The sequence below is a fragment of the Eleginops maclovinus genome, chromosome 14 (genome assembly GCF_036324505.1).
Source record: "Eleginops maclovinus isolate JMC-PN-2008 ecotype Puerto Natales chromosome 14, JC_Emac_rtc_rv5, whole genome shotgun sequence".
Classification (NCBI taxonomy): domain Eukaryota; kingdom Metazoa; phylum Chordata; class Actinopteri; order Perciformes; family Eleginopidae; genus Eleginops; species Eleginops maclovinus.
In genome coordinates, this window is record NC_086362.1 from 4,360,439 (window position 1) to 4,375,603 (window position 15,165).

The 15,165-nt window shown below is 42.7% G+C and overlaps 1 protein-coding gene across 1 annotated transcript in view; it reads left to right on the forward strand.

Moving 5' to 3' along the window:
* The window catches only part of rbpjb (recombination signal binding protein for immunoglobulin kappa J region b), a 42,769-nt gene that overhangs the window by 23,330 nt on the left and 4,274 nt on the right, over positions 1-15,165 (forward strand). Inside the window, exons 2-10 of the mRNA XM_063900516.1 lie at positions 2,115-2,153; positions 8,670-8,765; positions 10,988-11,153; positions 11,434-11,608; positions 12,977-13,114; positions 13,358-13,470; positions 14,079-14,219; positions 14,580-14,735; positions 14,878-14,981. Coding sequence (XP_063756586.1) covers positions 2,115-2,153; positions 8,670-8,765; positions 10,988-11,153; positions 11,434-11,608; positions 12,977-13,114; positions 13,358-13,470; positions 14,079-14,219; positions 14,580-14,735; positions 14,878-14,981 — 1,128 coding nt within the window. The remainder of the gene's footprint in view (positions 1-2,114; positions 2,154-8,669; positions 8,766-10,987; positions 11,154-11,433; positions 11,609-12,976; positions 13,115-13,357; positions 13,471-14,078; positions 14,220-14,579; positions 14,736-14,877; positions 14,982-15,165) is intronic.

Consider the following 15,165-nt stretch of genomic DNA (forward strand, 5'->3'; position numbering starts at 1 on the left):
CTGTATCACCCCTTTATGGATTGGTTTCATAGACTTCTAGGAAAAAATGTGGTCTGTATCACCCCTTTATTGATTGGTTTCATAGACTTCTAGGAAAAAATGTGGTCTGTATCACCCCTTTATGGTTTGGTTTCATAGTCTTCTAAGAAAAATGAGGTCTGTATCACCCCTTTATTGATTGGTTTCATAGACTTCTAGGAAAAAATGAGGTCTGTATCACCCCTTTATGGTTTGGTTTCATAGTCTTCTAAGAAAAATGAGGTCTGTATCACCCCTTTATGGTTTGGTTTCATAGACTTCTAGGAAAAAATGTGGTCTGTATCACCCCTTTATTGATTGGTTTCATAGACTTCTAGGAAAAAATGTGGTCTGTATCACCCCTTTATGGTTTGGTTTCATAGTCTTCTAAGAAAAATGAGGTCTGTATCACCCCTTTATTGATTGGTTTCATAGACTTCTAGGAAAAAATGTGGTCTGTATCACCCCTTTATGGTTTGGTTTCATAGTCTTCTAAGAAAAATGAGGTCTGTATCACCCCTTTATTGATTGGTTTCATAGACTTCTAGGAAAAAATGAGGTCTGTATCACCCCTTTATGGTTTGGTTTCATAGTCTTCTAAGAAAAATGAGGTCTGTATCACCCCTTTATTGTTTGGTTTCATAGACTTCTAGAAAAAAATGTGGTCTGTATCACCCCTTTATTGATTGGTTTCATAGTCTTCTAGGAAAAAATGTGGTCTGTATCACCCCTTTATTGATTGGTTTCATAGTCTTCTAAGAAAAATGAGGTCTGTATCACCCCTTTATGGTTTGGTTTCATAGACTTCTAGGAAAAAATGTGGTCTGTATCACCCCTTTATTGTTTGGTTTCATAGTCTATTAGAAAAAAATGTGGTCTGTATCACCCCTTTATTGATTGGTTTCATAGACTTCTAGGAAAAAATGTGGTCTGTATCATCCCTGTATTGATTGGTTTCATAGACTTCTAGGAAAAAATGTGGTCTGTATCACCCCTTTATGGTTTGGTTTCATAGACTTCTAGGAAAAAATGTGGTCTGTATCATCCCTTTATTGATTGGTTTCATAGACTTCTAGGAAAAAATGAGGTCTGTATCACCCCTTTATGGTTTGGTTTCATAGACTTCTAGGAAAAAATGTGGTCTGTATCACCCCTTTATTGATTGGTTTCATAGACTTCTAGGAAAAAATGTGGTCTGTATCACCCCTTTATGGTTTGGTTTCATAGTCTTTTAGGGAAAATCAGGTCTGTATCACCCCTTTATGGTTTGGTTTCATAGTCTTTTAGGGAAAATCAGGTCTGTATCACCCCTTTATGGTTTGGTTTCATAGACTTCTAGGGAAAATCAGGTCTGTATCACCCCTTTATGGTTTGGTTTCATAGTCTTCTAGGGAAAATCAGGTCTGTATCACCCCTTTATGGTTTGGTTTCATAGACTTCTAGGGGAAAATGTGGTCTGTATCACCCCTTTATGGTTTGGTTTCATAGTCTTTTAGGGAAAATCAGGTCTGTATCACCCCTTTATGGTTTGGTTTCATAGTCTTCTAGGGGAATATCAGGTCTGTATCACCCCTTAATTGATTGGTTTCATAGACTTCTAGGGGAATATCAGGTCTGTATCACCCCTTTATGGTTTGGTTTCATAGTCTTTTAGGGAAAATCAGGTCTGTATCACCCCTTTATGGTTTGGTTTCATAGTCTTTTAGGGAAAATCAGGTCTGTATCACCCCTACATCTGTGACTTATTAGACTTTTAAAGTTGATGGTTTTAAAAACCTCAATAACCCAGATAAATCTGTATAATCTCAATCTGCCACACCTTTTGTTATTAGGTTTCATAGACTTCGAGGAATTGCGGGTTATTCCACTTCTTGCCCTTGAAACAGGAATGGCTTTTACGAGTTGATGCTTAACCTGTTTTAACGTGCTCAGTTTCTGACTGTACACCTGCCTTCCTGCAGACACCTCTTTTTATCTGAGCACCACAGCGACAAGTATGCGTGTGTGCACCATTGTGTAATGCTGTGTTTACTCTGTATGTGTTTGTGGTTGATAACCAGCACACTCATGTTCCTTCTCACTTTGTTTCTTTGCAGGAAGTTCGGGGAGCGCCCTCAGCCACTGCGCCTAACAAGGTACAAATATTCGTCCCTTAACACCCTTTGTTTTTGTTGTATTTATTTTTTTGACAGTAAAAATGTGTACGTTTGCACTAAATCTGGAACAACACTTTCCACACACAAAAATAATTTCTCTCAGATTCATAAAAACCCTTAAAAGCAGTAAATGTTAGGGAGGTCAAAACTACATAGTCCTGCAAAGGAGTTCAATTACCATGCGACACATACAAATACATGAACGTATTCCTTTTATCAGGGGGAAAAACAAACACTGTTTACTTACATGTCACTGTTGCACTGATGAGCTCATTTCTCGTGGTGATGGGGATAAAGTTAGAACTGCATCTGCAATGACCACAGAATAAATATAATGCTCTTTCGCTTCCTGTTGTTTCCATAAAACCAGCAGGAAACTAAAGCAACAGCATTACATGTATAGATTTGCAGATTAAAGGGGTCCTATTCTGCTCATTTTCAGGTTGATATTAGTATGTTGTACCTCTCCTGGGACATGTCTCCATGCTTTCATATTCAAAAAGCTCTTTATTTTTCTCATACTGCCTGTGCTGCAGCACCTCTTTTCACCCTCCGTCTGAAACCAGAACCCAGTCTGCTCTGATTGTTTAGCTGGCCGGCTCTGTTGTGACTGGTCAACTGCTTAGAGATGTCCCGCCCCTCAGCCTATCACGTACAATGTGTGGGAGCGCTAGCCAATAGAAACGCCAGTGGTAAATAGTGATGTCACTTTGTTCAGGAAGTAAAAAAAAGGACTTCAATCGATGCTGGAAGGATCTTTGGGATTTTAACCTTTGCAGACCATTTACATGCACAATAACCTATATAACACACTGCAGGAAAGGGAAGCCCCCAAAAAGCATAATAGGACAGCTTTTATCTGTTGACCCCTGCCGTGTTACTTTATTTTTATTCTCCTATTTTTTTTTCCCTCCGTTACATCTCTGTAGTGTTTCCTCTGAGACAGGCTTCGATATGCCTGTGTTTAAATACCTCACAGTAAATAAGCCAGGGAGGCAATAATTCATCTTTTCCGTGACTTGCATTTGAAACATGCACTCTGTACTTTGCCTTCAGTGCAGCAGCACAGCACGTTTCTGATTATTGTGCTTCTCTTATGTTTGCTCCAAGTCATTCGGAGCAGCATTTGCTCAAACACATAACGCTGATGGATGTTGTGGCTAGTGTGTGTGTGTGTGTGTGCGTGTGCGCACTTGTTTGCCTGCTGGTGTTTCTCTTTGTGACTGGGATCGGGCATGGGGTTTGCCTGCGTGTTTATGTGTGTGCTCGTCTTTTGCGAGTGGCACTCAGCGGGAAATTGAAGGGTTGCGTACTGCCTGGAACAGCCGAGCTTGGTTTTGGAAAAAAGAGGGGGCCCAGCACCTTTTGATGCCCCCCCTCTTCATTCATGTGCTGCCAGTGCGCTGGCTTGCAGCGGCCCCTCCGTTTGTGTGATGGTTTGGATGGCCAGAAAAATGACAAGACACAAAACACTCGTTACCCAGCAGCCTGAGGGTTTAAAACACAACTTGTGTTGTTTTCTTTGTGTTAGTCTCTGGCTCCTCGTGTCACCACTTATTTTCTCTCAGGCAGCCGTGCAGACAGCTAAAATACAGCACCGTCCTGCAGGGGCTTTTTAGGGCAGCTAAAGCTCCGGGTCCTGCAGGGCCACCCTGTCAGGAAGGCTACTCGAATGGAAATACAATACATGACACACACACACATGCTTACATACACACACCCGTACGTCTTGGATTCAGACGGATACACACAAACACACATGCTTACATACACACACCCGTGCGTCTTGGATTCAGACGGATACACACAAACAGACACAACACATGAGCATACAGGCTGGGTAAGCTGCCTCCTCTGTGAGGGGGAGCCGCCCCTTCAAGGGCTTATTCTCCCAAACAACAGCTCTGCAGAATCCATCGCCTCACATGGAAATGCTCAATAGGAAAAAAAGCGCCTTTATGTCAAAAAGGACAAAATTCACTCACTAAAATGAAACCCCTACGACTCTTAATTTGTCCCAGGCTATTGTTGGGTCTGCAGTCGCACACTTTAAAATGTTTTCTTTGTTAATAATTTCCTTTTTCCACTCAGCGCTCGTCGTACACAAACAATAAACATTAGTTTCCCCCTTGTTGACGCTGCAGGCTGTTAAACTGTTTCCTTTTTTCCAGCTCAAGTTTTTGCAGGATCTTGTCATCCCAGCAAACTTCCTATCACTATTTCAGAGGCTCACAAGGGCCTTCTGGAGGTCACGCATCCGACATTGAAAGAGCACCCGTCTGCAGGTCACTACGCTCCCAGATTCACAAATGGGGAGACGATTTAAAAAAGGAGTGTTAATGTTCTCAACCCAAGCCTGACACTATGGGTGTGTGTAATCTGCCTTTTGTGATTCACCAGGGCGCGCGCTAATTACAGTCTGATCATCTTAATTAAGCTATTTCTGTGTCTGTGTCTGTGTGTGTGTGTGTGTGTGTCTGTGTGTCTGTGTGTATGTGTGTAGGGGCTAGGTTAAGCTAGGCTACAGATGCAGCAGAGCAGACGGGCATCTGTCCCGTACATCTGCCACAGCGTCTACAGCAGAGTGGTCCTGTCACAAGACCCCCTGTGACGGACGAACACACACACACACACACACACACACACACACACACACATACCCTGCTGTTAAATACGTGTGTTTTCTGGTAAACCTGTCTGCCGCATTTTTCTCACTTTGTCCGCATTTCCTTTTTTGTTGTTGTTGGATCTACTGTTCTTCCTTCCTCCCTGTCACCTCTTCTTCTCTTTGACTCACACTTGCTTCATGCTCTTTAACACATTTAGCAGACCTTTCTGCTCCGTGGTTCTTCGCCCCTGTGTTGTGTTTGCTCAGCTCCTCTGTGCTTGTCTTACCTGCATGTTGCATTTGACCTAAATAACCTGTCAGTAGAGGGTAACAGGCAGGTTAACGGCAACCGTCTGCATGAAAAATCAGCTTGGGTTGCATTGGCTGCAGATGTTTGCTTGTGCTACTTTTCATATTGCATATAAATGTGCTTCAGTTAGTAGTTGAAACAACCAGTAGCCTAACTTCCAGAAATCTGATGAAATGGGTCATTGACTTCCTATTTTGCACTCCTTTTTTCTTGATCTACCACCCTATATGCATGATGATGTTCCTTTTTATACACACTTTAACTGTGAATTGTGTGTGTGTGTGTCTGCACGCTACTCTTGCGTAGGAAGTCGAGCTGGTCACTGTCTTTCTCACTTCTCCTTCCCCTTACAAAGAAATCTAATCTCTATCTTGCTTTCTTACCGTCCCCTCTTCTCACAAAATCTTGTTTCCCAAAATAATTGTTCGAAACCAGTTCTCTTTTGTACCCCTCTCCTTCATAAATGTGTACTAGCTAGCTACTACTGAGGCATAGCTGTTAATGGAGTATAACATAGGTGGTACGTAATGTTACTAGAAGTACTTGTAATGGATGTCTGCATAGTTGAAATACTTTGAAATGCTGTTAACTGCCGTGTCATTTCGTCTACTGGTTATTTTCCTACACTTTCTGCACTTTCATTATTGGGTGTGTCATTATTTCCTATTTGAGAGCTTGTTTTCCCCTACTTTTGAAGTCTTGAATCCACCCCACATTTCCCCTCTTCTCCATCTGTATGACATTGTCATTTCTGCCTTTTTCCTCTCAAATTATTCAAAGCCTTGATTTCTGCAACTTTAAATCAGATGGAAATGTTTTTTTAGAGCATCATTTTATACACATTTTGCCATATTTGGTATGTTTGTAAACCTTGGCTCCCCCACTAGAATTGAATCTTAAATGCTGTGGGTTTTAACAATGCCTGGCTACACACAACACGAGTTTGTAAAGATGGGTTTATGTTATTTATTCTATCCCAGGATATTCCATTTCATTTGAGTGCTGCCACATGCGGGGCATCTTTGCTATCTATTCAGAGGTTATTTAGGGTAGCTGTGAAGTGGATAGCGAGGCATAGCAGCTGACAATATATGAAGAACCTCTGTGAATGAAAGCTAATCTTTTATTGAAGCATTTCTGTCTTGACGGGGGGAATTTAGCCGCAGCGGTCTGGACCGGTTTGGTGAGCAGTGAAACACTGTTAACCACAAGTCAGAGCTGTCGCACGAAACATCCCCACCAGTAACTTCTGGTGTCGTACCATAACTATGCGGCAATGTATTTGAATATCTACTCCCCCAAATATAAAATGACATTGATTAAAGAGCCAGAGGTTTGTGGCTGATTCAACTTTTAGCTTTTTGGTAGAACTGGAGCAGGGCAGTTTTAGTTATGGGCACAATAGGACTGTTTGCATAAAAAGCCAAGTTTGAATTTCATTATTGATTAATCTGTCGCCTATTGTCTGGATTCAGCGCCAGAGTGTTGTTGTTTTTCTGCTTTTTTGATCGGTCATGTTTCATGCAACATGTCAGGAGGCTGTATTCTGGGCCAAAGAATAAACATGTTTTGGAGAAATCGTTCAGGTGTTGTCAGAATAATTAGGAAAGGTTTTTCCCATAAGTACAGCACACATTCTCTGTAGTGTCCCTGTTGTTTCCCCAATATGACCTAAAGTTTATGAACCCACTGAAGGTATTAGAACAACTTCCCATATTGGATATCCTCTCTCAAAACTACGATATTCAGTTTAATCAGAAAGTCCTTGAAATTGGGAATCTGGATATGTATTTCTTCTTTAAATAACCGCGTCAAGGTACCTTTCAACCACAACGTGTGTTGTTTTATCTGTGATGTCACCCTTCCTGCAAGTCTCGCAGGCATCAACAGGGGTGTCCGGTGACATGTGCCCTGCAGGCCTGACATCAGCAGAGTTGGACAGTTTTTTCTCCATTTAATCACTCATAAGAGTCCTCCTGTATCGGAGTACAAGACAAGTGAATGCATCATTCATTTCAGCCCCCGAGGAAGGCTATGTCATTGAATGTTAACCTCAGAGAAGGTGAAGCTCAGTCTGTAAATAAGTCGTTTTAACCCAACTTTTTTAAAAGGCTCCAGTTGGGTTCACTTTAATATTCTGGCTCGGTTTAGGACAATAAAGTAATGTTCCCCATGTGGTGCGTAAGTGGTATCAGACTGCATCAAATCATTTGAACGGAATTCTAAGATTGTACCTCCGTCATTCTCAGTGGCGGGCGATCGGTAGATAACGCAGAATAATCAGAGCGCAGGTTCGTATTTCCGGAAAACTCAAATCGCCTCGAAAAACCATTGTATCGTGACGTGCAAGGCGAGAAATAAAACGTTTCCCCGTCCATTATGAAACGGATAAACCAAAAATCCCTCTCAGCCTTCTTCCTCCTCCTCCTCCTCCTCCTCACACACACCGAGGGGCCCCTTGCTTTTCATAACAAAGGCCCCGTCTAACCCAAGCGTGCGGACGAGTATTGCGTGGCAGAATTGAAAGCTGTGTGTGTGTGTGTGATTGGGAAGCCCTGCGAGCAACCCGGCGTGTCAGGTGTCACTGACATCTGTGCATGTGCGCGAGTGGGTCGGTGCGTCTTGATGTCCGTTTGTGTAATGCCTCTTTTTTATTTTGTAGTTACAAGGTGATACAAAATCCAAATCATTTAGAACAAACCATAGTAAAACCCACAAACCAAAAACCTAGTGAGTAATCTGCAATATGAAGGCCCATAGTTATAATCCAGATCCTGATTCATGTGTGATGCAGTTCCTAACTAACTCATCCAGAGTTCGTCCTAAAATGGAGGAAAAATGTGATGCCTCTTAATTGCACATCTTAGCCCGATCTTTGACCCTGTGCTTTCGAGGCCAGCTTAAGCTCGATCGGACTCCCAAATGTAAAAAAAAAATGTCAAGGCTTGTTTGTGTAAAGTAAGTGTTGGGGGGGGGGGGGGGGGTTCAGAGTTGATAGAAGCAATTGGAGCGAGGCCCTTGCAACATTTTGACACAAGATGAGGAGTCTTTGCTGGTGAGCTCAGCGCTGTTGTTTTTTGTGTTTTCTTTTCAGCTCTGGTGTTTTCTTTCTCCTTCTCTCTCTTTACCTCCCTTCCCACAAGCCTCTGCTCCCCCCTCTCTTTTCTCCCACATGCTCCTCACTGTCCCTCCGAGGCGGTCATTAACGTTTCAGCCTCCCCCTCTCTTCAACTCAAACGGACCCAGCTGGGGGAGAACATAGCTTTGTTGGCTAGCAGGCCGTGCAGTCTCTGAAGGCTTTCCAGAGGTCACAGCGAGTGTAATGCATGTGTGTTTCTGTATGTTCTCATTCCAGACTTCACACTCTTTTTTTTTATGTCTACACTTAAGCGTACAAAATCCGCTTGACAAAATACAGCGACCCAAACATCGACCCCTGAGGCATCCCTCTGCTTCAGATTTAAGTTTCAACATGTCTAATATCGCTTCATCTCATCTGCTGGATCAAAAAAAAAGGCTTTTAATGAACATTCCTCCCTCCCCCCCCCCCCCCCTGTCTTCCCCTTTCATCTTGTAGAGAAGCGATGAGGAATTACCTGAAGGAGCGAGGTGACCAAACTGTCATGATCCTGCACGCAAAAGTTGCACAGAAATCCTACGGCAATGAGAAAAGGTGAGTGAAAAACAACAGCCGCTTTTTTTTCTCCTCTTACGATTTCTCTCTGGTGATCATTCGAAGTTGTTGGATACGAAAAAATTAAATAAAGCCAAGGGGGATTTTGAAAATTTAACAGCTTCATTGGAGAATTCACCTGATTTCATCATTATTTGCAATCTCTCTGACTCACTCTTTCTGGTGTGCTATTAACTTCACATTAATACTACTGATTTATTTTTCAGTCTGGGTAATCATTCATTTGGAAATATGCTTTTTTGTTGTGCTGAAAGTTAGATAAGAACATCGATACCACTTTCACATCTGTCCGATAAATCTTAAGCGATTGCTAGCAGCCAGTTTCTTGGCAACAAAAAAAACACCTACCAGCAGCTTCAAAGCTCGCTTATTGACACGTTAGGTCTTGTTTAATGAATCTTTTAAAGAACTGAAGTGTAGTTTTTTTTTTTTTCCTGTGAGCCGGGTGGCTGTTTCCCTCTGTTTCCAGTCTTGATGCCAAGATAGGCTAAGCTACAGCCTTCGACAAAATGTCAAACCATTCCTTTTAAAGTAAAAAAAACCCCCCGCTAATTGTGATTCCTCGTTGGTTGTGCTCTCTAAATAAGGAGTAAAAAGCCACGTGTGTGGATGTGTCAACCTCTTATTTTGATGTGTATAAAACCTTTACACACACTGACCTATCGTTGAGTGCACCGATTGGTAAACGGCTAAAGGGGAGTTGTCAGTGTCACGACGAAACGCAAACTTGGCCCCCTTTTGTTGCCGGGGATTTATGGAGAGGTAGCGCATGTCACTCGAGGGGAATCGGGCTAATGGAGTGAATGAAAAATCGTGGGTACCTCAACCCGTATGACCTGAGAGAGGTCAGAGGAGGAAACGAGGGGCGACCTCCGATGTGAGGCCATGTTCAGGTGAAGGTGGAAGGAAAGGACGCAAGGGGCAAAGGGAATAGGGGAGATAAGAGGCTCCGGGGGGGGGGGGGGGCAAGGTTGTAATTTCCATGCTTCAGTTTTTCTCTCTCTCTTGAACTCCTCTTCTCTTCCTCATCGTCTTCCTGTAACTCTGCTCTCACCTTTTTACCTCTCACTCTCAAACTTCTTATAGCTTTTTTTTTCACACTCTCTTTCTCGCTCATTATGCAACTCGGTTCAGCCCTCTGTCCTCCGCCTGTTTTCTTGGCCGTGACGCAGCACTGCTTGCAATCTCATCAGGCGTATCTCCTGGGCAAATCAGCTGTTTGCGGGCCAAATCTAAGACACCTGAGAGAGTTGGAGCAACATCGGGAGAAACAGATCCAGACTCGGATGGATTCCTCAGATAAATCCTAGCTGTCTTGTCTGGTGAAAGCAACATTTGTTCACGTTTGTTATCGATATTGCCGGATAATGTGTTGCTCGAAGAAGTGACGATGCAGGGGTTAAATTTGTCAGTGTCTCAACATCCTTTGGCACGCAGAAACACCATGATGTTCTGCACACCTCTGAGTGCTTTTGTGTGTATAGTATCGGGGAGCTTATGAAAGTGGGTGCAAGAACAATGCAAATGTGCCGTCTCCCTGTTTCTGTCTGCGCTTTTTATAGGAGATGAAAGTAGACAAACACCCACAGAGACAGACAGCAGTGTTGCGAAACAGGTCGCTTTCCATTTCCACGCTGACGCACATACATTCAGTTGAAGTTATGCTGGTTCTGTGATGAGACATTCGATAGGGCTTAAGTTGTCATTCTTCTGAATTGAGTTGTAACGATTCAGGGGCATGAAGAGTCCTGACTCGGAGGGGGAAGAAAAGTTACCTTTTTTTTCTTCTTGAAATGTCTTTTTATTTCACAAGATTAGTTACGTGCTGGATTGCTCATGTTCACATCTGCTAAATGAGGCTTGACCGCTTTAGGAAACAGTGCTTAGTTCAATTGTATTTAACAGGGTGTCGATAAAAGTCTCTGACTGTCTTGTTGATGCTCAGCACAGGTCTGCCCTCTTCTGGTGCAAATGGGGAGATGCATTTTGTCCAGTTTGGTGAAAAGTGGTCTTTCCTTAAGACAAATATTGTAACACCACACCTCCCATGCATGTTTACAATTCAAGGGGATCTTAAACATGTCAAAATGAGTGTATATATTACAATTTCTACAGTATAAATTAAGACGTTATTGATTAAACAGTGCATCGTTCATGTGGTTGAGCGCAAAATGATCTTAAATATTCGTGCTTGTGTCCAGGTTCTTCTGCCCTCCTCCCTGCGTTTACCTGATGGGCAGCGGCTGGAAGAAAAAGAAGGAGCAGATGGAGCGGGACGGCTGCTCCGAGCAGGAGTCGCAGCCCTGCGCCTTCATCGGCATCGGCAACAGCGACCAAGAAATGCAACAGCTGAACTTAGAGGGAAAGGTACGTTACAGGATGTCACACCTGCACTTGAAGCTGACATGCAACACTTTCTCTCCAGGGACCTTACAGTAATAATACTTGGTCGCCTTCACTGCTTTCAAGGTTCAAATTCCCTTCTCAATGTTTCTGTTGTGGACTTATGTAACCGGTGTCATGGTAAATCATCGGTAAATAATAAATGGAATGTGAGCTGTGTGCTCGTGTCACTTTTCTCTATACCTTTCAAAGAACAAAAAATCTAACGCATTCTGATTTCTCTTCCCCCTCCTTGTCCACCCAGAACTATTGCACAGCCAAAACCTTGTACATATCCGACTCCGACAAGAGAAAGCACTTCATGTTGTCCGTCAAGATGTTCTACGGCAACAGCACTGACATCGGCGTCTTCCTCAGCAAGAGGATCAAAGTCATCTCCAAGCCCTCCAAAAAGAAGCAGTCCCTAAAGAACGCTGACTGTGAGTTTGTGCTCGTTTGTGACACACGCACACTGACACACACTTTTGTCTGTTGTTTGTGCCGGGGACACTGTGGGTGTAAGCGCTTTACTGACTTGTCAAACTGGAAGGTCAGGTTTGAACTTTAGATCTATAATGGTTTTGTTTAGGTTTAGCTTAAAGCGCAGTTAGAACATCCGTCGGCTCTTTATTCGACAAGAACGTTTCAGGTGATCTGACATTTTTGCTCTAATTGCCACATTTTTTTTACGCGCATACCGACACCAACACACAAAAGGACGCACGTAAAAGATATAAAAGCGCATTTATTTTTACAAAAAGGGATTTATTTTAACAACTGCACAAATTCAGTCAAAACTTTCACTTATGAATATGATTATTGTTTCTCTACTTTCTTTGCCTTTCTGGAATTGACTATATATGTGTTGCGCTGTATTTTTTTTTGACATTTTATATATTGATTTTACTCATTTGTCCCAAGAGTTTCCAAGCTACGGGTTGGCCCCCGGTCCATTTTGAATCGGCCCTCAGCTAATTCAAAGCATATAATGAAATCTGGCCCACACATGAAACTTGTGCTTGTCTTATATTCTAATATTTATGTACAAATATATGTTAATAAGCACAATTTACAAATTAATTCAGTCAATTCAAGTTACAAAACAATTTCTGTAGTTCCCCCTTTATATAAGCAATCAGAAGTTTCTTTTTTAAGGACTGAGCCGCCAACAAAATATTAAACCCCACGGAGAGCTGCGATGTAGGCTGTGATGTAGGCTGTGATGTAGGCTGTGATGTAGGCTGTGATGTAGGCTGTTTTTTCTTAAGTATCAACAACAATTGACCTACATTTGAGTCATTTCGATCAATTATAACTTCACTTATGGTGCAATATACCTCACCTCTAGTAAGCGGCCCAGCCCTTGGTATATATTTCTGTATGTGGCCCTAGGAGAAAAAAAATTTGACACCGCTGATTTAACCCATTGTAATAGAACATTGAACTTCTCAATGAACCTATAGCAGTGTATAAATGACACTGACAATAAAATATGTAATTGGAAAAACCTTTTGTTTTAGCTTAACATGAAGGTAAAAGAATGCAAATGTCCATCACCTCGTTTATTCACTAAAATGTTTGTCTTTTCCTGTGTGATGTTGAAGTTGCTTGTCAGTGTTCGTATGAGTTGTAACCACTAGAGGGCGGTGTAGCATCACCTTCCTGTCTCGTAACCCAGTTCTGTCACATGTCACACGTCTGTAGTGCACACATCACCTCTGCTCAGATTCCCACACTGTTATCGCTGCAAGATGTCATGTTACGTAACCTTCCTGTCTGTGTGTTTTCTTCCACATGTTCGTCCACAGTGTGCATCGCATCAGGGACCAAGGTGGCGCTCTTCAACCGGCTTCGGTCCCAAACAGTCAGCACGCGCTACCTACACGTGGAGGGCGGCAACTTCCACGCCAGCTCCCAGCAATGGGGCGCCTTTTACATCCACCTGTGTACGTCTCAGTCAGTCACACGAACATTTAGAAAAGTTTAATATCGAACAGTTCAGTGTGAGGAGTGAGGGCTGACAGCTTGTCACTTTGTCTTCGTGTAAAAAGCCCACGCTGATTCGTAGTAATTACACCCCTGACTCATCACATCATGGAGAGGGATTGATTGAATATCGGTTTGGAAATGTCTTGTTTTGCTGCAGCACTGACTTCTTCTTCTTCTTCTCTCCTCTCCTGAATTTCCAGTGGATGATGAGGAGTCAGAAGGAGAAGAGTTCACTGTGAGAGACGGTTACATCCACTACGGCCAGACAGTCAAGCTGGTGTGCTCTGTCACCGGCATGGCCCTGCCCAGACTGGTAAATAAAACACAGCATTTGAGATTACAAATCCTTGTCTTATCCTTATTTCTTTCTTGGTAAGTAGGATAAAACACTATGGAAAGATTTAAATTGGTCAATTATTATCTGTGTTTCATTATTGAATCAAAAAACATCTGATAGGTAGGCTATATAAAGCATTAAAGGTATGTACATTCATGTCAGATTATACCAACTAGTAGAATATAGCAGGCCTGGTTTACAGTGTGGGCAAAAGAAGCCTTTATTAGACTAAATATTTATTCAACATACATGCTAATTATTTGGTTTGGAGGTAGATATTTAAGAATGTAATGGAATTATTGGCGAAACGGCGAATCCTTGTTTGTTTTCCTGATCGAGTTATTCTCCTGTTGACTTGTACAATTATATTTTTCTTTAAAAGCACCGCCTGAGCTTTCTTCTTGCCTCCCTTCTGTCCATCCATCATTGTTTTTCCGCTTCCCCTCGACTCCTGTCATTTGTCTTTACTTTATTCCCTTTCAAATTATGCAAATTGTGTTTCTGTCTTTTAGGCTTGCCTGTGCTTCTAATCTTCTAGTCGTCTAATCCATCTCTTTCTCTCCCCTAACCCCCACCCCCACCAGATCATCCGTAAAGTGGACAAGCAGACGGCGCTGCTGGACGCTGACGACCCCGTCTCCCAGCTCCACAAGTGTGCGTTCTACCTGAAGGACACGGAACGCATGTACCTGTGCCTTTCCCAAGAAAGGATCATCCAGTTTCAAGTGAGCATCTCACCCGAACACCCTTTTATTACCTCTCTTCATTTCAGGTCACTTCACCCTCAGATCCAGCTAATCTTGTTCAAGGATGATTTAGGATGATTGGTTTAGCATTTTGAAATCGGGAGCAATTTCTGTCCCATTTAGAGTAGACTGAAAGCAATTTGAGCTCTGTACGGAGATGTGTTCGGACAAGGGGCCTTTTCGTCTTTGAAGAGAAGTGTGCACTCTACTCTTCTTCTCTTTAAGGTGCTCTTAAATCCAAAGACATTTGATCGCAAAGTAGTCGTGATTTGATGCAATTGTTGGCTGTTATCTCGTCCCCCTGATGTGCATTAAGGTTTCTGTCTCCTCTTCTCCAAGGCCACTCCATGCCCAAAGGAACCAAACAAGGAGATGATCAATGACGGCGCCTCCTGGACAATCATCAGCACAGACAAGGCTGAATACACTTTCTACGAGGGCATGGGCCCCGTGCACTCGCCTGTCACCCCCGTGCCTGTGGTAGAGAGCTTACAGGTAGACACAGAAGAGACATTCTTTTAAATACAAGGGCCCCAACACCAAGCCTTGTGGTACTCCTGCAGTCCTTCAACATAAATCTGGCCACAGGGTGGGTTCAGTCCTTTTTATGTGAACGATGTGTGTTCTTTGCCCTCAGCTAAACGGTGGAGGAGACGTCGCCATGCTCGAGCTGACGGGACAGAACTTCACTCCAAATCTGCGGGTCTGGTTTGGAGATGTCGAAGCGGAGACCATGTACAGGTAATTTGTCTTCAAGGTCACACTTTACGCTACACTGTTTTTATTATCATACTTTTTTTTGGGCCAAAATTAGATTAATTATATATCTAGAATATCACTTTTAATCATCAGCATACAACATGCCCATTACAATATAAAGGAGATATGAATAAGTCACGAATGTAATTTAACCAAGTCTCTGTCA